This window comes from Pteropus vampyrus, unplaced genomic scaffold (genome assembly GCF_000151845.1).
Source record: "Pteropus vampyrus isolate Shadow unplaced genomic scaffold, Pvam_2.0 Scaffold222, whole genome shotgun sequence".
Lineage (NCBI taxonomy): Eukaryota > Metazoa > Chordata > Mammalia > Chiroptera > Pteropodidae > Pteropus > Pteropus vampyrus.
In genome coordinates, this window is record NW_011889003.1 from 1,966,159 (window position 1) to 1,988,696 (window position 22,538).

At 32.2% G+C, this 22,538-nt stretch overlaps 1 protein-coding gene and 1 pseudogene across 1 annotated transcript in view; both read left to right on the forward strand.

Moving 5' to 3' along the window:
• RIMS2 (regulating synaptic membrane exocytosis 2) overlaps positions 1-22,538 on the forward strand; it is a 579,688-nt gene that overhangs the window by 436,331 nt on the left and 120,819 nt on the right. The window contains exons 24-26 of the mRNA XM_011373284.2: positions 13,788-13,960; positions 14,801-15,052; positions 15,509-15,585. Coding sequence (XP_011371586.2) covers positions 13,788-13,960; positions 14,801-15,052; positions 15,509-15,585 — 502 coding nt within the window. The remainder of the gene's footprint in view (positions 1-13,787; positions 13,961-14,800; positions 15,053-15,508; positions 15,586-22,538) is intronic.
• LOC111747434 lies at positions 3,811-3,929 on the forward strand (annotated as a pseudogene).

Consider the following 22,538-nt stretch of genomic DNA (forward strand, 5'->3'; position numbering starts at 1 on the left):
TAGAAATTTTATCTTTTTATCTGTGGTTAATCTTTGAATTTAAAAGTTTCCAACTTTAGGGTTTTTCCTTAACATTGTGTATTTGTTTGCTAATAATGCTATAACAAAATGCCATGGACTAGGTAACTTAAACAACAGGAATTAATTTTCTCACAGTTCTGGAAGCTAGAAGTCCAAGATCAGTGTTGGCAGATTTGTTTTTTTCCCCAGATCTTCTCCTTGGCTTGCATATGGCCATCTTCTTGCTGTGTCCTCACATGTTCATCTCTTTGTGAGTCCAAATTTCCTGTTCTTATAAGGACACTGGTGATATTGAATTAGGGCCCATCCATATGTCCTAATTTTACCTTAATTACTTCTGTAAAGGCCCTATCTCCTAATACAGTCACTTTCTGAGGTACTACGAGTTAGGACTACAACACAGGAATTTGGGGGTACACAGTTCAACCATAACAGATCTCTACAAAGTAATTAATGGTCTTTTAAATTCTCACTTTAATACATTACGAAAGCATATTTGATTATAATGCGAATACTGTTTTTAAGGTAATTAGCTATATTGTTTAAAACATTTTGATTTCTTAAAATGTTACTTTTTTTCAACTACATTCTTACATCCTAGTAGTGAAATATATTTAGCTTTCTGTTTGCAAGTTTATTTTTAAAATTATTTTTCTTAGTCATAAAACCACATTTAAATTTATATATGGTTTTCTTATCCATAATTTTATGCCGACATTTAAGTATGGGTCTCTTTTCTTTACATGTATTTGTGAATTGCTGCCTCCTTCTATATAACCACATATTAGGCCAAGAAATATAAAAAATGTTTATTAATTGTGAAGTCATTTGAAATGACTAAGACAGCAACTTACATATTATAGAATGCTATAAAATTATAGAAGAAATTTTAATTTCTCTTTTTTTAGTAAGTATAATGTTACTAAAAATTGACAAAAGAAATAATTTTAAATAAGTTACATTCAGCTACTGCTGCTGAAAAGGTCAATCTATGGACAATAGCTGCTATTACCAAGAGCATAATTTCTTCCTGTATTCTATTGCCTAAGAACATACAGAGGAAACATTTTTCTTTTACCTCCAGCAAAAAAAAAAAAAGATTCATGCATTCACCTTTGCTTTCATCAAGCCTCCAGAGTTGTTGGCTTGCTAACAACTAGAATACGGTGCAAGGGATACAAAAGATGAATGATATGGAGAGAGATCTTGCTTTATAGAATCAAGGAGGATATGAGAAATAAGGAAGAAAAAACTATGATAAATAGGGCATTAACATTCATTCCAACTCAAATTTTATAAAATCTAAAAGGATTAAGTATACATATATAAAAAATTACAACTATAAGAATGTTCAAAACAATAGAGATGTGAAAACATATATATAACTTCCGAACCCATGACATTTATCACCTAAAATACGTATATTCTGTTTTATATGGCGATTATTTGCTTATTTCTTATCTTTTATACTTCTTGAAAATGGAGACTATATTTTACTCATCTTTGTAGTTTCTCCAGTGGCAAGTATTTTGCTTTGGCTATAATAAGCACTTAATGGGATTTTTTTGGGTAAACAAATATGAACATTGATGCTGAGAGAAAGCTAGAATGGCAGGGATGACATATGTTTGGAAGAGGTTTTAGTGGAGGTGACTGTTAAGAATTTTGCACCAAAATAAGAACAAAGTATGAACTTCGGGAGAAAGTATGGGAGTTACTGGCATAAGAGTCAACAGCAAATTTTCTAATGGGCATATGATTATTGGTTTCTGTTTAGAGTTAATCATAATAAAAAGAATATTGAGAAATAATTGGAAGATTTAGGTTCTAATTTTGATTCTACCACTTATTCAAATAAGACTGGATAAACTGCCCAATAATTCTTTATAATCTAACTTTTTTTGTGTGCAAATTGAGAGAATCCTGTGATCTATAAAGTGCTACAGCTACACAAATATATGGTACTTTGGAGGCTGCATTCACACTTGGATTTTAGGCATCCTCATCATTAATTAAGCAAATCATTTAAACTCATAGCCTTATCTTTAAAATTAGGTTTGAAGTAGGTTTTCTTTATTTCATTTATTCATCTAATGTTTTATTCATTGATTCAGTAATCTCTGATCAGTATCAGGCTCTCTTCTCAATGTAGTCTCACAAATGATTAAATTTATACATTTTAAATTAACTTATAGCATAATAATTTTGATTTACAGAATAAATTTACACGCATAATGTTTTTGCCTGTTACTTTGTATGAAGTAATTGATAGCTAAGTTTGAAACAACACTTAAGTAAAAACCTTTAGTCGGTTAGGACAATCAGTCAACTAGGACAACGTGGAGCCATCCACATCTATAATTTCAATTTAATTTGGCTAATTATAATTTGAACATAACTATAGTTTTATTATGTAATAGTTTGTTCATGAGCACAAAAATTATTGTAATTTTCTTCAATTGAAAAGATTACAGATATTATTTATTAACAAAACAAATTTACTAATGTTTTCCTAAATATGGAATTTTGATATTTTCTATTTCATCAGTTTTGTAGATTATAAAATAATACTCCAATATGGAAATAATATAGCTAACCTTGAATATATCTCATATGAGAGAAGGAACTTTTGGCTGGTGATAACTTCAAGAGGTAGAAATATTTTATGTAAAAGGATATGGAATTTGGCCTGGCACATGGGAGTGCCCAGTAATGATAGTTATTTTTGTTATTTATTATAACATGTCAAGTAGGAGTAATAAAAAAAGAAACAAGAAACCTCACAGTTAAACTCCATTCTGATGGATGAACCAAAACTCACCAGCTTAATATAACTTCCCGACTAACAAAGGAAATGGCTATGATTTTATGATAGGCGCTATTCAAGTCATTTTCATGATTAAGGATACTCATAGCAAGGCTAACAATTTTCATGGTCCAGTGAACATGTTACTTCTTGAGCCCATTTTCTCCCTTCAACCAAATAGAAAAAAAAATTGCTTGAATTTTAGATGGAATATAAAAGAATTAATTCAGTAGGACATAAAATACCTTTTTTATTTTTAGTTTTTTTAACCACTTTATTTTTTTTAATTTTTATTTTTCAATTAGACTTGACATTTAATATTATTTTATATTAGTTTCAGGTGTACAGTGGTTAGACATTTATGTAATTTATGAAGTGATCCCCCCAATTAGTCTAGTACCCACTTGGCACTATACGCAGTTATTACAATATTATTGACTATATTCCCTAAGCTGTACTTTACATCCCCATGACTATTTAATAACTACCAATTTGTACTACTTAATCCATAAGCATCTTTTTATTTGAGTTAGTTTTTATGATACAGTTTTATTATTTTAAAGCTTTTCTTGTTTAAAATCTATCCAACTATTGTTATAAAGTAGTTAAAAAGTAGGGTTGTAATGCTATATTCATGCTGTTTTTGTATTCTGATTATACATATCATTTTAGATAGAATTTTCAAAATTTTAGAAAAGGAAGAAAATAGGTTAAAGAATATACTTGAATGGAAACAATATGTGAATATTTTATAAAGAAATAGATTCTAAATATGCTTGCCTAGTATCCCATTAAAAGTGAAATTATAATTCACAAAAAAATTTTTAAATGAAAAGTAGAAAGACTTTAATATTAACAAGTTGTATATTCTTAGTCAATTCACTCAATTTCTCTGTCTCTTAGTTTTCTCATCTATAAAATGAGGAAGCTACATTACATCCTCTCTGACATCACTTTCACCTTTAAAATATTGTGATTTTTGTGTCTACAGCCATGCCACCCTGAACAAGCCCAATCCCGTCTGATCTTGAAAGCTAAACAGGGTTGGGCCTGGTTAGTACTTGGATAGGAGACCACCTAGGAAGACCAGGTGCTGTAACCGTAAAAAATAAAGAGATTGTAAACTGACAAGGTCTTTGCAATTTGTGAGGTCAACCAAGGGTTGCCTTGCCTAAAAAAAATAATAATAACAAATAAGTAAAATATTGTGAGATTTTTTAATAACTCGATGGGCAAATAACTAAACGTATGTTTCAGCACCAAGGAAATTTCCTGGGCTTTTTTCTTAAAGAGTGGTTATATGAGTCCTCTTTTGTGTATCTGAACATATTTTGTAATTTCGGGGGACATTTAGTAACATTCTCTTTCCCACAACTCAGAAATGCATACCTGGGTGCCTCTGAATCTGATCAACTATAATTCTGGATTCTGGTTCTGCAACATTAACAGAAAAAGATTGCCAGAGAAACAATCAAATGAATAACAGTAAAAACAAAACACTGAGTGAATGAGGAAGGAGTAAAGGAAGAGAGTGATGAAGGGAGGAGGAAGTGAAAGGAAAGAAGAAAGAGAGAGGATGAAAGGAAAGAGAGGGAGGGAGAAAAGAAGGTATAGTCCTTCCAATCTAGGAGTTCATAATTCATAATCAAATTAAGGAAACAAATGTACATAAGTAATGCTCATACATAATAGTCATGTCCAGTGGTATAATGAAAAGAAACCCTGCAAAGGAAGAATAAGAAGAGAAATATTCGTTTGGCTTGCAGAAATCTGGGAATACATTGCAGGGTAATATTTGAGGTGAAGGATATATCAGGCAGAGGGGAGAGCTTAGGCAAAGTTATAGAAGAGTATGAGTACAAGCCATGTTTAAGAACAGCTAGTGGTTCTTAAGAATAGAAATATGGAACACATGGGGATACATATTAAGAGAGAAGAATGGAAAAGGTAGCAGAGACAAGATTGTAGGGGGGCTTTAAGTCACTCCTTTAAAAATGTAGAATATTCATCTTTACACACATGGGCTTTAAAGAAGTTACCAATATGAACAAGTTTTGCTTTTAAGAGATAACGCTAATAGTATACTTAAGATGCATTTGAAAAGGAGGTTAAAGACAAGGATTCTCATTCAGAGGCTATAGCTGTAGTCTAAGCAAGACTTAATTGTTATTTCTTGCCATGTTTTGATTGTTGGATTCATTCCAAATGATCTTAATGCAAACACAGCTGATGCTGCTCTGTTGTCTCACACAAGGAATAAGAGTAGTGGCCCTCGTCTAGATTTTCACCAGAATGTAATTATTTCTGTCCTTTTCTTGAATTTGATGGGTCAGTGTAATTCTCATGTCCTTTCAGGTTTTTCAACACTAGGTTGTTGTTCAGGCTATTTAGTTCTGATTCTCTTAGATACAAGCACCTTGAGTTACTCTATTGCTCTCTAAAGAATTACTGTTTGAAATGGAGCCCTACTTCATATCTCCAGTCCATTAATTTTTGTTGTGTTTCTACCTGCTTTAACTTCCCAGGACCTTGGTCTTACCATTATGTACTCATATCTTATTTCTGTTGTAACTTTTGGAATGCAAGATTGCCACTCACAATCTGTAATATCTTTACCCTATATCCTAATAAAATATATAAATATTATTTAAAAAATACAAAAATCATATGATAAGCCATAAAAATATTTAAAGATATTTACAAAAGACCAAGTATCAAGGATTCTTATGGATAATGAGAGTTTCTTTATGATATTTCTTAATTCTAGCTAGGTTTTACAGGTTCCTAATCTGAAGGCGTGGAGAAGCGTTTAGTTATAATAATGGTATAAGTGTTTTAACAGTGACTTATCTCCTAGAAAAATAATGGGCTCTTTGTTTTTGGACTAGCAGCAGGTAGTTCGTCTGCTTTCTCCGGGGTTGGATGTTAATGAAATTCTATGTATATCAAAATGAGATACCGTTATTAAAACATTTAAGGAGTCTGAGAAAAACAGACTTTGAGAACACTTCTTGACTGAGGCAGAAAGTTCAGATAACATTTGTTTGAGGTAATACTAAATAATAAAGGGCATAAAAATAAATCTAAGGCTCAATAAAGCTGTTAGAAAATATATTTACCTTATGTAGATACAGCTAAGCAAATAAATGGCTAAGTGTTAATGCATATTATCTGTAAATTTAAAAATAATAACTCTTAGATGTTGGGAGAAAGAAAATAATATAGAAAACATTGGCAAGTTATTTGTAACTATGAAATTATTCAAATTTTAATAATTCTTAGTGTAATGGTCATAGATTGTTATGTTCCTTGCTTTAACTTTTCTTGATGCCAAGTATAAACATAATTATGAAAACTAAACCAAGTTAACAGCTTTAAGAATAAAAAACCATGAATTTCCAGGTCAGATTGGGTGTTATCCTACCCAAAGTAAATAAACCAATCTGGTGTCAAAGGACAATGATTTATTTGTTTAATGAAATATGGAATTAGAAACTCACTTATAAAGTTTTCAAGTCAAGACAAAGTGTTTGAGATTACAGCTGAATGATGTAAAATGAGTATTACAATCTAGAGCTTCTTTAGTTTCATCATGGACTATGCCTAATTATTATCATGATAAATATTTACTATGTGTAAATAAGACCTATGATCTTATTTAAAACACACATCAGGCTCACAGAAGTTAAGAGACTTGCCCAAGATTACATAGCTACCAGTAAATGAGAGAGCGGTTACGCATTCATATCTTTCAACTCTGTATCCCATGGTCGCTATGATATACTGCCTCTTATTAAAATTAGATGACTGACTACATTATGGTTTTCATCAGTATTGCTGGTTAAAGAATGTTCCTTTATACAATGAGGTCTGAAAATATTTTTCTGACACAGAAAAGGATGAGTTGTATACCATTCGGATTTGCATTCAGATATTCAAACCAAAAGCCTTACAAATTTTCAGAATAAATAAGGATTTTTTTTTTTTTTTTTACAAACAATTCAAACAACAGCTCAGAGTTGGTGCTACTATTTAAGGAGCCAAGCTTCTTGTTTTCCTGCTCCCTGTTGTCAGAATAAGATATTCATCCCCATTGTCACAGAATGACTACTGCACCCCTAACCTCATGTTTAAACTCCAATCAGAAAGAAAAGCAAAGAGGGAAAGGCAAATGGCCATACTAGATGAGTCAGCCCACTATAATCAGAAAAGTAATAGCGTTCTCCAAACCTCACCCACTAGGTTCTTGCTTATATCAGAGGCCAAACTCAAGTCATATGATCACCCTAGCTACAAGGGATCCTGGAGAATGAAGTTGTTTTCTTATTATTGTTGTCATCACTGTCATCATTGTCGTCATTAGACCACCAAAATAAATCTAGATTTTTTTAGTAAAGAACAAAAGGGGAGAAAGAATATTGGAAGGTATTCAGCAATGTCTATGACAAATATGTTGGTGTAATAGACTCTAATTACCATCATGAAAGACCAAGGACCCATTCATAAGCTCCAAATAGCTAAAAATCAAGATATTTGTTTTTAAAATGAGTGAGCCATATTTCTTGAGTAATTAGAATGGAGAATATTGGAGAAGTAGATGTCAAGGATAACACAAATTTCTAGGTTTTAGTTGAATATTGATCCTAGTAAATAAAGCAGGGAATACAGGAGGTACAAGAACAGCTGGTTTGGGGTGAAAGAGTATAAATTTGGTTTGAGCCACACTGAATTTGATGTGCCTGTTAAACAACATATGGCAATGTCCTGTTAAAATCCAGAAATACAAGTCCGAAACTTGGAAGAAAGGTGAGGGCAAAGATAATGAGACTACTGAAATTAATAAGTCATTATCCTTAGGGAATTTATAATCTAGTAGGATGGATGGGAGGGTAGACAAATAGAGGAGAGAGACAGAGACAGAGAGGAGACAGACAGTCATATGATAAAACTTCAAGAAAGGCATGAATAAAGTAGTTTAGGAACACTCAAGGATTAATTCTCCTTGAAGGGATTAAGGAAGACTTGTAGCCGGGATTTCCTTTGCAGAATATTGTTTACAAGGCTAGATCTTAAATTAGTCCTTAATTCCTTAATTTTCTGTGGCCTTTCCTTATTGTCTTCTCCCTCCCAAGCAGAGGCTTATCACACAATACCCTTTTTCAGAGCACTATCTAAACAAAATTATCTGACAAGCAATTGTTTTGCCATAGGGCACGCGTTGATAAGAGCCTTGCCTCAGACAGAGAGAAAAATCATCTGGAAGTAACTCCTCAAAGAGAAAGTACCTGCAGTTGTGGCACTATCAAAAGACAACAGCTACTCTCTTTGAATTATGATATGAAATAAAAATAGGATAGTGAAAATGTCTGCTTGCTCATATGGTTATTGACGGCAGTGCCAAGGCTCCCTCTGCTCTGTCTGTTCTTGTCTCCTCTGTGCCCCAGGCTGATAGCAAAGCCCTACCCAAAAGGTCAGCCTCTCTTTTCTCTTCTAGATTATGTGTGCCCTAATTTTTTTCTATCCAGATTATTTGTGCCCTAATTTTTTTGATGTACTTGTGTTTTCTCTTGGAATATGATATGACTCTTTTTTCAAGTACTTCTTGATGGCATAAAACTATTTTCCTTCAAACTTAGGCTCTCTTACTGCCCAGTATTTTGCAGTAACAAATTTTTAGACTAGAGTTTTACACTACAGATTACAGTTTTCTAGTGAGATTTATTAAATTGAAGACTAGCAGTGTTTAAGGGAACTCACAAGTCCCTCATGTTTTGTCTAAGAAGTTCACGTACAAAGCTCAAACTTGCGTTGCTGAGATGCTGGAGAGCAGGGATCCCCAACCTGTATTGGTCCATGGCCTGTTAGGAACCAGGCCGCACAGTAGGAAGTGAGCAGCCAGGGAGTGAGCCAAGCTTCATCTGTATTTGCAGTTGCTCCCCAGCGCTAGCATTAGCACCTCAGCTCCACCTCAGATCATCAGGCCTTAGATTCTCCTAGGAGCACCGGTCCCTGGTGCCAAAAAGGTTGGGGACCGCTGCTGCAGAGAATCAGTCTAGGAAATGACCTAATCTAAGAACTCTGAGTAGACTGGAGAAAATAATTTTATTTTAGAAATTTGAATATACTTTTTTCTTAGGAATATTATTCTAAAATTTTAATCAAAACTTTCCTTTCAGTAGAGTTTCATAGCTATGCTATTACTTTCCACTAATGTTAGAGAAATAGGGAGAACATTAACTTTTCCAGGCCACTTAGGAATGAACACCTTAGAGTCAGGAACATCCTGCAGAATGATAATTTCCTGTAAATTTTTCTAGTTCATGATGTGCTTCATAGTAATGTACAAAACATCAAACTGTTGTCGGGAAAAGCTTCCTCACTCTCTTATGAGATTTTAATGATCTCTAATCAGAACACAGTTTTCAGCTGGGATCCTGTCTGTAATCCTATGCAATAAATCCTCTTTGTTTTTGTTCCAATAGAGAGAATGATGAACATATGCATTGTTCATTTGTCAGCTGTAAACTAATACATGCTAATTCTTTAAAACATTGTTTATTGTATAGTGCGAAGACAACACCAACCATTTTCTAAATAAGTGAACCAATTCACATTTATAACTCATTACCTTGGTATAATAATAATTTAGCTGCTTCTATCTTACTGTTAATATATATATAACTTCTTATACCTTAGGACAAGCAAAAATATGTTCAGGAAGGGCAAAAAAAGGAACCATTTTAAAAGTAAACTCTAGTGTTAGGTCATTTATTACTTTGATTTCTGGGCTTTTTATGAGTTGTATGTATGAAGATATTATATTCTAAATATATTTAAAATAAGTTCTTACGTTTATAAAAACATTTTTCTTATTATTTCTCACTTTCCAAATTTCACATTCTATTTATCCCGTGTCTGTTTGTAATGGAAACATGAGCTATATCCCAAAGTTAAATATGCTCAGTTGCTTAGAAGTAGACAGAGAAATGCATTTGGTGGAAGCCTTGAGTAGATAGCAGAATCATTATCAAACTAGAGATTTTGGCTAATTTCTATTTTTTCTTTATATAAATTGTTACACTCAATGTCTTTTTATTTAATGACCTTCTGCTTTAAGCACTGGAAATAAGCAGCTGCTATGTACTAAGCATACTATTGGGTATTTTGAATATCTTATATCTCTTGCGTCTCACAACAATCCTTAAAATGGGATTTATCTTTATCTTACTGGTAAAAGCTAAACTTTAAAGTTTAAATTTAAATTAAATTAAATTAAATTATTAAATTAAATTAAAACTTTGATTCTGAAGTGCTAAGAGAGCTACAGAGATATGGAAGGTATTGTCATGGCCTTTAGGAGCTTGTATTCTAATAAAGGGTTTGAAAATTAAACATGAGCATACACACCTATGATAAGAGGTATTGTGTGATGAATTATGTAAAAAGGCATAAAACTATACTATACGGAATCTTATTTTTTCTTAATTTTTGCATATCCAAAATTTTAGTTCAGCAAACTAGATTATTTAAGAAATCTTAGTCAAAGATATGCACAGTATACACCATCTGTACTTAAAAAAAAAAAAATTATTAAGACTTAGACTACCCTGTATGCACCTATGAGTCATAGAATTAGGATAACAAGTCATGACAACCAAACAAGACAAAGGCTAGAGTATGCAAAGTTAGAATGCTATGAAATTCAAAGTCAAATAAGCAGTTAGAATTCAGAAATGTAGGCACAGAAAATCAGACAAAAACCAATCCAGAAGGCATGGCATGCACTAGTACCAGGGAGCTTTAGATATCAGGATAAAGTACCAGAGACAAAAATTTTAAATGAAGCATTTTCTCTGTCAGCCAAGAAATACTTCCTGCTGAGGTAGAGCTGTTTCTCATTCTGCAGCTGGGAATCAGTAATTCCCTATGAGGTGATGGAATGTGGATGAATATGGTCAAATAGGGAAGGTGAGGTCTGATGACATACTGGAAGTTAGTGGAACGGTTTGGTTTAATATTTAATTTTTGCCTTATAAACATATTTTTGAAACAAATATATTGGATATATGTAGAAATAGTTATATTTTTACTGTAGCTTAGAGCAGTCCTAAAATTATTTATTGTCGGTATTTCTACTTAATATTTATTTTGGTAAAGATATTCCTGGAATTGATGCTAAGCTGATATTTAGCTACTATCTAATCATCATCATCATCATTATCATTGTCATCATTTGTCATTTATGAAACACTCGTTATATGTCAGATATTGTGTTAAGTGCTTTATATACTTATTTAATCCTTGCAGCAAGCCTAGGAGATGGATATGATTGTTATCCACATTATATCAGATAACAACTGGAACTCATGGAAACAATTAGCCCAAGATCACAAACCTAATAATTTCTGTAACCAGAATTCAGGCCACTGATTCAGTCCCACTTTATAGCATGTGCTCATGATTGCATTACTACCCTTATTACTTCCTGGTGTTAAAAGTTATGATTTTTCATTCAAATATAGATGATATAATGATCCCATGAACAAAAGCAATGGGAAAACTATAATACCAGAACTGTTTATCTATCTATCCAGTAAATTATTTTAAAAGATATAATAACAGACTGCTTCTCTTTTTTTAATTATGAATCGTAAGAATGAGAAAGATGAAGTCTCCCAAATACAGTACAGTATCTGTTGAACAGTTTAATGGTTTCAAAAATTTTCTTGAAACATTCATTCCTCATGTAAATGAAATATCCAAGAAATATATAAATAAAATGAAAGACTTCCATTTATGTCTCAGCTTGATATTAAATTTACTTTTAATTAGTTTGGTGAAACATATAAACATAAAATATATTATGTCCATGTATATATACATATGTATACTGGCCAGCATAAATAATGTTGATCTACCCATTGAAATGCTATTCTTGTTAATGGCCGAAGACATTTTCATTTAAAGTAACTTGTTTTTGATATTTTAAAATGACTTTAGTTTAGTTTGAAAAACAATATCATGGACTAGATGTTCTCCAAATAAATCCACTGTAAATAAATAATCTTTCTTTAAAATAAAACATGAGGGCTCTGTTTACATGGAAATTTCCTTTAAAAAAAAAAAAAGGCAATGATTGTTTGAAGAATTTAATTGTATTATTTGGGATAACTGAGAGTTCGTCTAACAAAGTGAAAAGTTAAAGTGGACTAATAAGAAAGGCCAATATTTCACCTAATTTGAATGTGATTTCTAGCTTAGGATTTAATATTTAAAATTCTGTGGAACCTTAGAAATAATCCCTTTATTGTATACTTGAAGAAAAGGATCCTGGGAGATCCTGGAAAAAAAAAACCCAGATCATTTGAATCTGATGTAATGTTTATACTACACCCTAGTGCAATTAATTTTTTCTTAGCCAAATGTTTATCTCTATTATTTGCAGTGAATATTATTCATACAGACCTGTTTATTAAGTAATGATTCTTCAAGTCACAATAAATGGTTTATATAAGATAATCATCTTTCTAAGGCTTTGTGAAATTTATCACTATCTGTGCTTAGAAAAATTTCCATTGCAAAATTGACTAGATAAAGATATTTCAGTATCATGTTTAAAGTGCATAGAGTTAAAGAAAAATCTATTAGTAGGTATTCTCTTAACCCAGTAATAGCTTCAGGACAGTAATAATACTGGCTGCATTTATTTACGTTGTACCAGATAACAGACATGTATTATATTTGACAGTTGATCAGCACTGATTTGTACTGTGCAGATCCACTTATACGAGTTTTTTCAACAAATACTGTAAATATATTTTCTCTCTTATTTTCTTATTTTCTAACATTTTATTTTCTCTAGCTTATAGTTGTTGTAAGAATACAGTATATAATACGTATAACATACAAAATATGTGTTAATTGACTATTTCTGTTATCAGTAAGGCTTCTAGTAAACAGTAGGCCATTAGTAGTTGTTTTAGGAGAGTCAAAAGTTATATGCTGATTTTCAGTTGTGCATGGAGTCAATTCTCCTGATCCTGGGGTTGTTTTAGTGTCTACTGTATTTCTAATTTTTAAAACAATCCTGAAAGGAAGATATCCCTATTATTTTACAAACAGGCTTTTAAAGGTTAAATAATTTGCTCAAGTTTACCTGGCTAGTAAGAGTTTTCCTTACTCTAAGTTTTCCAGACTCTAAAGTATTATTTTTTACATCCCAATGTTATTAACATAAAGCATTTATGATGGTTTTCGATTTACCAGAATATTTGAACACCCAGAACACCCTGCACCCTGGCTGTGCCAGATAACTATCTGATTATTTCAATTTCAGGAAATTTGAATTATTGTAAATAATAATTACTTTTTCTAGTATTTCTAGGATTCATCAAAATTCCAGCAACCATTCAGAAATTAAACTTCGTCTTTTCTCTTGGCTCTTCTAAAAAAGTTAGTGTTTTAATAATTAGATTTTGTATTATCTCTAGGTTTTCAGTGAAGCATAATGGATTAAAGAGAAAATTGATGGCTACAAAAATTGGTTTCTTTAAGTTACAGTACAGCGGCAACTTTGTCATACTCTTTTTTTCCAAACATTTTTATTTAGAAATTATTTAGAAATAAAAAAATTTTACTTTCTAATATTAAGCCAAATATTTATTTCCCAGATTTTACCTAAGTGTTCTTCCCTGAGGCCATTGCTCTTGTGAAACTTTTTAATGGCCTTCATTGGGGTGTGGTGGAAAATGCTCTAATTGCCTTTGCTAAAAACAAGGGTTTCATATAAATTGAATTTTTCTTTTAGGATAATTGCCATTCACTTTTGTTTTATATGCAACTGAGTGAGGGTTTTGCAGTAACCTCTGTGGACAATAAAGTGCTGAAATAGGAGAAGCTAATAATTGCTTTGTGCGGTAATACTGACAACTTCTGCGTATTTGTCAATCTGTGTTAACAGTATCGATCAGGATGGGATCCTCATAGAGGGGCAGATAATATTTCCACTAAATCTTCGGACAGTGATGTAAGTGATATATCTGCGGTTTCAAGGACTAGTAGTGCTTCTCGTTTCAGCAGCACAAGCTACATGTCTGTCCAATCAGAACGGCCAAGAGGAAACAAGAAAATCAGGTAAGCAGACTTTAGCAGGAAACTCCTAATTACATATTAGAAGGTCTTTATTTTTCTTTGGATAAACTAAAATCCTTTATTTGGTCAATGTATGTCATTAAGGCAATAAGAACGTCTGAACGTATTACTTTTTATTATATTTTGGTCAACATTTCAAACTTCTCACAAAGAGAATTTTATAGAACTTATAACAATTTTCTTACTAGATCACTTGAAATAATGTTATTTTTAATATTTAGTATTTAAAAAGTAATTCTGTTATTATGTCTTTACTGAAATTAAAGTGACAGTTTTGGGAAGACTTGAATTTTTTTAATCAACTAAGGAATATGAAAAATCATATTTTGGAGAGTTTTTTTCCCAGATGAATATATTTCAGTGATTTAGAATATTACTTTTTAAATAGAATGTTCCTTTATCTTCTCGAAACTTTTATAAATGCATGAAAAACGTCCTCAGCTTCTCAAAATTTATAAATGTTAGTATATGGTAGTATAATTTGGGTTTATCACCTGACCTTTAGATTTTATGGGCACATGAGCTAAATTATTTTTTTTTACTTTTATTGTATCAAAAAAATCTATAATGGAGAGACCACAACTTTTTTCCATGCAACTTTGTAGCAGGAAAATGTGATTTAAAAACAATTATGATGAAGTGTTGCTTACACAGTGCTTCTCTGGAATATACTGAAAAAAGTTTCAACATTGAGAAGATGTAATTTTTATTTATGTTTTAGTACTTTTCATTACCTTTCTGTTTAATTTTATATGCATCTTTTCTTACTTTTCCTTTTTTGTGTGTTTATTTGCATGCCTTCGATTTCTGTTGCTTTCAAAGGCCAAAGGGAATAGAAGAGGGAGGGAAAGAAGGGGATAAACGTGAAGAGATAGTTCATGAGGAGGAAGAGGTAAAGGAAGAAAGAATTAATGAGAATGGGAAAGGGAAAGAGATTACAAAAACGTGTAATAATGAAAAACACAGAGAATCAGGAGACGAGGAAAAAACACAAGATAAGCCTGAGCAAGGGAATGAAAAAGAACAGTGGAATAAAGAGGATTTGCAAAGGCGATTCTCACAAGATGACGACAGGTAAAATGTGCTTATTTTGTAGACCTTTCCTATATGTAGTTCTTTTTTCTACTCCTATAAACTATCATACTATTTACATTTGGTTTATTTTCTTGTATTTTATTTATATGTTAATGCAACTAATTAGTGTGTTGGCAAATTATTATCAAATAGGTTGATGTATTAAAGTCTTTAATTTGTCTCCACTAGCTCTGAGAGTCTGATTTGTTTGGTTTTCAAGTTACTTAGATTAGCTGAATCAAACTTAAATTTCCTTTAGTTCTTCTAACACGAATTACTGTATATCTTTCCCATTTATAGAGTCAAAAACCTTTAAAATGAGGTTCTGAAGGGGCTGAAAATATCTAGCCTACTTTATAAGAAATATTACATACTGGAAATTAATTTTTAAAATGAGTAGCAAAATAGCTAGCAAAAAGTAAGCTTTATTCAATCCCTGACTCTCTTGCCTCTTAGTTTTCGGATGGGTTCTAGTGCTGTTTTGAGTCCTGAGAACAATTGCAAAGCAGAGACAGTGCTGTTTGATACTCTGGGTAAAAAAAAGGTTGGGGGAGAATGGTGGTGAGGGAATCGATGCCCTACAGCTTATTAGAAGGTATTTAGCTAGAGAAACTGCCAGAAAAGAAAATTTAAACTGGAGACAAAGGGAAGAAAAAACACAAGCAGCAAGGTGTAAAGCAGCTGTTTTCATTTTCATAACTCGAGGCACTGAGTACAAATGAAGCTATCTTAGAGTGCTATACTAAAAGTCAAATTAGTACAAATTAGCACAAGTACACAGAAAGACTTCATCTTTCTGCCTGAGGAGATGAGATTTCTCTAATTACATTTATCTGAGACCGAGAATTGCAAATCATGTGCATTTTGGAGGAGTTTGTGTTTCTAGTATTCTGTCCAGAATTTGATTTCATGTTAGTCCAAGACCTGCTGGATAAGCACACACTATTAGAAGCCAAATTTTGCATTATTTTATCTAAATCCAATCTCAGTTTGTGCTTTACTCATAATTAATGGGAAAGGTAATTAGGATAGATGTTTACCCCTTGGGTATAAGATTCAGTGGTTTAGTCTATGATACTTCACTTTTTGTCTCAGTTTGGTATATTTAACTATGTCTCTGCTCTTATGAAAGTTTCTGTATAACAGACATTAAACCTAAAAATTAATCAAGTTAGACATATTTTGTGATTTGATTCTAAACTAGTAATTTCAGTCTGTCTTCATTATTTATCTAACTTTCGATACTTACGTTGGTTTATTAGTAAAGATCATTTTCTGGTTTGTTGCGCATAGGATCATCGTATCATTAATTCACGGAGAAAAGCTTTCCAAGGTTTCCTTGGAAAGAGACGTAGAGTTTCCTTTTTGCCAAAACAGCAAAATATGAATCTCTGTGATTGATGTATATATATATATACACACACACACACACACACATACACACACACGCATACACACACACACACACACACACATTTATACGGTAATATACTACATATATATATTACCGTATAAATGAGAACACATAAGTCCATTGATGTTTGCCTGAAGCCTGAAACCTATACTAGCATACTTGGCTTGGTGGACAGAGGGTTAGAGAAGATTATAACCTTAAGTTTCCAGTTTTTAATATTACTTTCTTCATCATGTTCTTTAGGAATGGAGCACATTACGTTACAGAGAAAAGGGAAAGATGGTTCATTCCTAGCAATCTGAGTCATCGAGGCACAGTACTCAGCTTAAGTAACTATAGAATATTTCTGGAACTGTAAACTAAAGAAGGCCAGGCTGGTCTTTCCAGGGAACATATATTCCTTAAGATGGCAAGAAGTGACAAATGCAGTTTTTGTAAGAAAATGTTGGTGTCTCATTAATTATTGCAACATCAGATCTTGAATTTACTTTCATTTCTTAGAATAATACTAACAATCTTTATTCTGAGAGAAAATATGTCTTGAGTACTCCCAGTAACTTTTTGTTTTGGTAGTTGATAAACACAGTCATAGATTGTTTAAATGCTAAACACAACTTACATGCTTATACATTCTTGGAAATGATGTTTTATGCCTCTCACTTGTAATCCAAGTTTTTATAAATGAAAAAAATTTATGACTTCAGAGTTTAAGTCTTTATAGTAATGTTAGTACTTAAAATTAACAGTGACTAAAAGGAACAAAATCTATTACAGCTACTATTTTCATTACAGTAATTGGATCTCATTTCATGGTACAAAATTGTATTGTTTCTGTTATAAGTAGAATTAACGTACCTCTTCTAAATGTACAAGTAGAAAATGAATAGCTAAAACTAAATTCAAAAAAGTTCATGAAATATTTGCAGCAATGGTTTTTTTCTAAGTTAATCAATAATAATAGATTCAGATTTAGCTATTTATATTTAACATATGTATAGGTCTAGTAAAATGCCCATATATCATTGATGATATTATAGTGAACTCTAGGAAATCTGAAATTATATATGCCATTTAAAATATTTTTCTCACTCTGCGTACATGTGTAGTTAATTTTTTGTCTTGTTTACATTTGCTGATTATATACCAAATATATGTGGTAAGCTGGTCCAGAAAGAAAGTATTAAGAGCTAAGGAGAAATCATTCATTCAACCAATATTTATTTATAAATTTCTCAGGCACTGTACCAAGAATTGGGGATATAAATGAAATCAAACATTTCTAAACTTCTAAGTCTGAGAGTGAAGCAGTTTCCGAGCATGTGTGGATGGATGTTTAAGGGTAGATCCATATCCAAAAACATCATCAAGATACCTAAACAAATTCCCAAGGAGATTTGACAAAAGAATATGGCACAAAAAGGGAAGATCTTAAATCCACAATGGAAGACAGAAAAAAAAAAAATACTGAGAATTGTAGCATTTTCAAAACCAACAATGTAGGTAGCTTTGTGTTCAAACTAGACTCATTTATTCTTTCAGGTTCTGTTCTGGAGACCTAAGACGAATGTAAAAAATTCAAGGAACTTGTTCTCTATAAATTTTAATTCTCAGACATTTCCGTGGAATTGTAATTTATCTTTTTGAAGAAAATGTCCTTGAGATAAGGAAATTTTTTAAAGGAAAAAAGGTGCCATCAGTTCAAGTTTTCATTTACCTGTTTTTAAGAGACTTAAGCCATCTAAATTATTTAGCAAAAAGTTCTTATAATCTTTAGAAGGGCAAACATAATAATTGTTAAAGAAATATTTGTCGCTGCTAACATATTAGTTTTAGATCAGAGTTAATATGTGAAACCACATGTTCATGACTATGTAATATAACTTGGATGCATACGGCAAATGTATGCCTTTGTTATATGCCTTTATAGGGATGCAGTGTATCTTATGAAAATAATTATGGATTAGGAATCTAAGATATCTAGATTCTCATCTTGACTCTCACGTGTACCTACCCACTTTACTGTCTGGGCTTTTTTGCTTGGAAATAGGAGAATGGATGATTCCGTAGTTTAGATGGATGTGGAACACAGAAAACAGGAAAGTAAGCATCTTTTGTTATACTGATAATTTATTTGCCTTTATTATTGTGATATCCAAAGATAATTGACTCTGTGACTAACCACCAGTAGAACAAACATCTCAACATAAGTTTCAGTCTTCAGCAGATGTTTTCAAAATTTAGGTCATGTTGAATGCTTTTTGGTTTTCTGGAAGTTTCAGTGCTAACTCATCCCAGGGGACACCCTGATGGGCTGTGCTCTTCCACTGATGTTAGTGGTCTTTCTTTCTTCCTTCCCTTCCCTTCCCTGCCCTGCCCTGCCTTTCTGATCTCTCTCTCTCTCTCCCTCCCTCCCTCCCTCCCTCCCTCCGTCCCTCTCTCTCTCCCTCTCCCTCTCTCTCTCTCTCTTTCTTCCTTTTTATCATTGTGGCTATCTTCTAGTTAATATCACTGAAAATCTTATAAGCTCAAGTAACTTCTCTGTTTTATGATCGTTCATAAAAAAGGGAACTTTTAAAAAATACTTGAACATCACTCTTAGATTTGTGATTCTGTAAGTTTGGGATGGAGCCCAGAATTTACAGTTTTAAAACAAACATCCCAGGGGATTATAATGCAGGTGGTTATAATGCTATCCGTCTTCTCTTTTGCGTTACTTATATTTCCTAATGCATTTTAAGGCCAACTTGTCAGTTTTTGAAAAAAAATAAAAAGCAGGTATTTTGATAGGGATTGAGTTTAATTAGATCAATTTGGGGATTATTGCCATCTTAAAAATGTTGCCTTCCAATCCATGGACTCAAGATGCTCCATTTATTTTTTTCTTTATCTTTCAATAACATTTCTTAGTTCTCATAGTATACATCTTGCACTTTTATTAAATTCATTCTTTGTATTTTATTTTTGATTCTATTATAAATGGAATTGTTAATTTCATTTTTAGATTGTTTATTGCTTGTGTATAGAAATACAATTGCTTGTGGTATTCATTTATTAGCTCTAAAAGTTTTTTGTTAATTACTCAGGATATTCTATAAAGGAGATTGTGTCATCTGTGAATAAAGATAGTTTTACTTTCTCCTTTCCAATCTGAATGACTTTTTTTTTTTTTTTGCCTAATTGACCTGGCTAAAACCTCTAGTACAATTTTAAATAGAAATAGCTCATGGAAAATTCTTTAAAAAGAAATTCTTAAAAGCCACATAGAATTATTTTTCATTAGGTATAAAAGTATTTTTGAGGATGTTTCTTTTGCCACTCATTCATTTTAAAGTAGTCTATTTAAGACTTTCTTTTAAAATTGTCTATCTCTCTTAAAGAATATATTTGCTTCGCTGAAAATGAAACAATGTGACTCACTGTATTTTTCTCTTTATCTAGTTTATCGGGAAGTTCAAGTTCAGATCCAAAATCATAATAATTTAATTCAATTTCATATACATTATATTAAAGTCATATTATGTAATTGAAATTTTCTCTTTTGCCTCCTTTTTGAGGCTTTACTTTTCTACTTCTATTTTATTACAATTGTGAATTATGTAACTTTTTGTTAAAACTGCCTCCGGTGATATATGCTGCTAAATCTAGGTAACAGTTTTTATATTTTATCATGCAAACTTTATTTAGAATTTGACCCCATTACCATTCTCTTCTTTTTTCTCTGACTTTTGTGATCTTACCCTCCTTTAGTTATCTGTCCATCTCTCTGGTCACCTCTATCTTCTCTGTGAGCTTTCTATATGCCCCTTCTATACTGATATTTTCCAGAATCCTATCTAGGCCCTCTTTTCTTCACTCTACACGTTCTATCCTAATGGTGCATTCTGTTCCATGACTTCAAGTAGCATCTATATGTTGAAAACTTCCAAATCTATATTCCCAGCCCAGATCTCTTTCCTAATCATCTACCAGATCTATCCAATTCCATTCTGTCCATCTTCTTGTCTGTCCCAAGGACATATCAAACTCAGCATATGAAAGTAAATTCATCATACCTCTTACCAAACAAACAACCAGGACTGATAACCTGTGGCTTCTTCGGTGCTGTGGCACCAGTCCCCCTCACACTGGCACAAACCGGAAGCGCGGGCATCACTCTTTACTCATCTTTCTCCACTGAGCACAATTCCTTCCTTCTAGTCTCCAAGTCTTATTGATTTTAATGTTAATTGTCTCTGGACTGCGTCCATTTTCTCCTAACCCCATTTCTACTTTCATAATTTAAGCTGTTATCTCTTATGGAGATAAATTCTTATCTTTAGAAATAATAACCCATAAATCCAAGCTCAATATGATAATAGCATAAAAAATGAGTAGTCAGTTTCTCTGAAGAAGTTCATTTGTGAATTATATACTTTAAAAGGGTGAATTTTATATGTGAATTATACCTTTTAAAATGATCCAAAGAAAGTCTCTGTAAAAGAAAAGGAGGAAAATCTATAATCTTTATTGCTTCTTCAGTAAATATTATGAGAATAGTATTGATTAAATGCTAATGATATTTTGTGTAGGGTCTAGTTTGTCAAACATCTTTTCTTCTATTCCAATACTCCTTAAGAACCACCTTTCTCTAAAATGTTTATTTATCTCTTTCTTTTTTTAATTTTGCATACATTTTTAACATCACCAGCGTGCTAAAGACAAATAAAATACAGACTTTTTTCTCAAGAAAACGTGATCATTTTCTTTTTTTTTTTACAGTCCAAATTTATCCTTTGCTCATAACCATAATTTTTGGCCTAAAACTGTGAACTCTATGTATATTGAAGGTTCTCAGTTTATAATTTAATAGTTATTTTCATTAAAAAATTAGGGAATTTACTGATTTAATTTGATTTTCTATCATATTATTTTCGATATGTGGTAGAATGTGCTTGTGACTTCATAATGTTCATATGAGATCACTGAAAATGAGAGATTTGAGATTTGATCATGTATGTAGTCTGAAGAAAAGGCACATTTGAAAATAGAGTACTCTGAAGGCACAGCTACCAGAGTAAGAAGCTGAAGATGGAGGAGGGATTGGGATCAGAGTAGCATAAGCAGATGGATTGACTCAAACCAGAGGATAGAAAGATATGAAAATAGATAGGATGTTAGGGAATTGGGAAGTTGTCACTGCCTGCTGGCCTTAATTTCCTCAAACACATAAGAGGCAAGAATATAAGAGATTGGAAGTTGAATTAGAGATTTGATTTAAAGATTTAGAATAATCACCGAAGAAAAGAGGAAGAGTAACTGACCAAGGACAAATTAAAGGGCTGATAAATAGTTCTGTAGAGCCAGCTGAAGGTTGGAAACCAGCAATTTCAACACACACCAATGTGTAAGAGCAGTGTGATCTTTTCTAGCAGCATTCAGCATATCCAAGTGTAGAAACAGGGAAGTCAGGTTGTGTAGCATTTGTTGAGGAGTGGGAGTTTTGATGAATGTGGGGTTGTTGGAAGAATACCAGTGGGAAGAAACTGAGGATGCTTGTATAAATGTCAATGCTAGATTAAAAGGAATAAAAGTCCTGACAGGAACTGATAGAATAGGAGAATACAGAGAAAATCCAAGAATTGGAAAACTATAAGATGTAGTGAAAAAGCAAGTTTGAGGTGCTTAAGTGTAAGAGGTTTTACTTAGACTGTGGCATTAAAATTTAAGATTTTGTAACAGGTCTGTTTTCATTAGCTGACAAATTCTAAGACATGAGCATTGGAGTGAGTAGAGTAGATGAAAAGAATAAATATGAAGGTAACTGGATTTATGTAAATTTTGGAATTTTTAGGCAGTTGGTTAGGTCTCTTTAATGGATACCTAAGACTCATAGGATTATGGTAAGATTGAGAATTGAAAAGAAAACTAAACCAGCCCCTAAAGTAAATGAGATAGTGACCACAAGGTCATTAAATATTAGGAAAAAAAGAAGAGGTATATTTGGCATAGCCAGAAGTCGTAAGCTGTAAAGAAATTTAAACTTTCTAATAAAAGTAGAAGAGACATATTCAAGAAAAAAATAGCCAGTAGTCA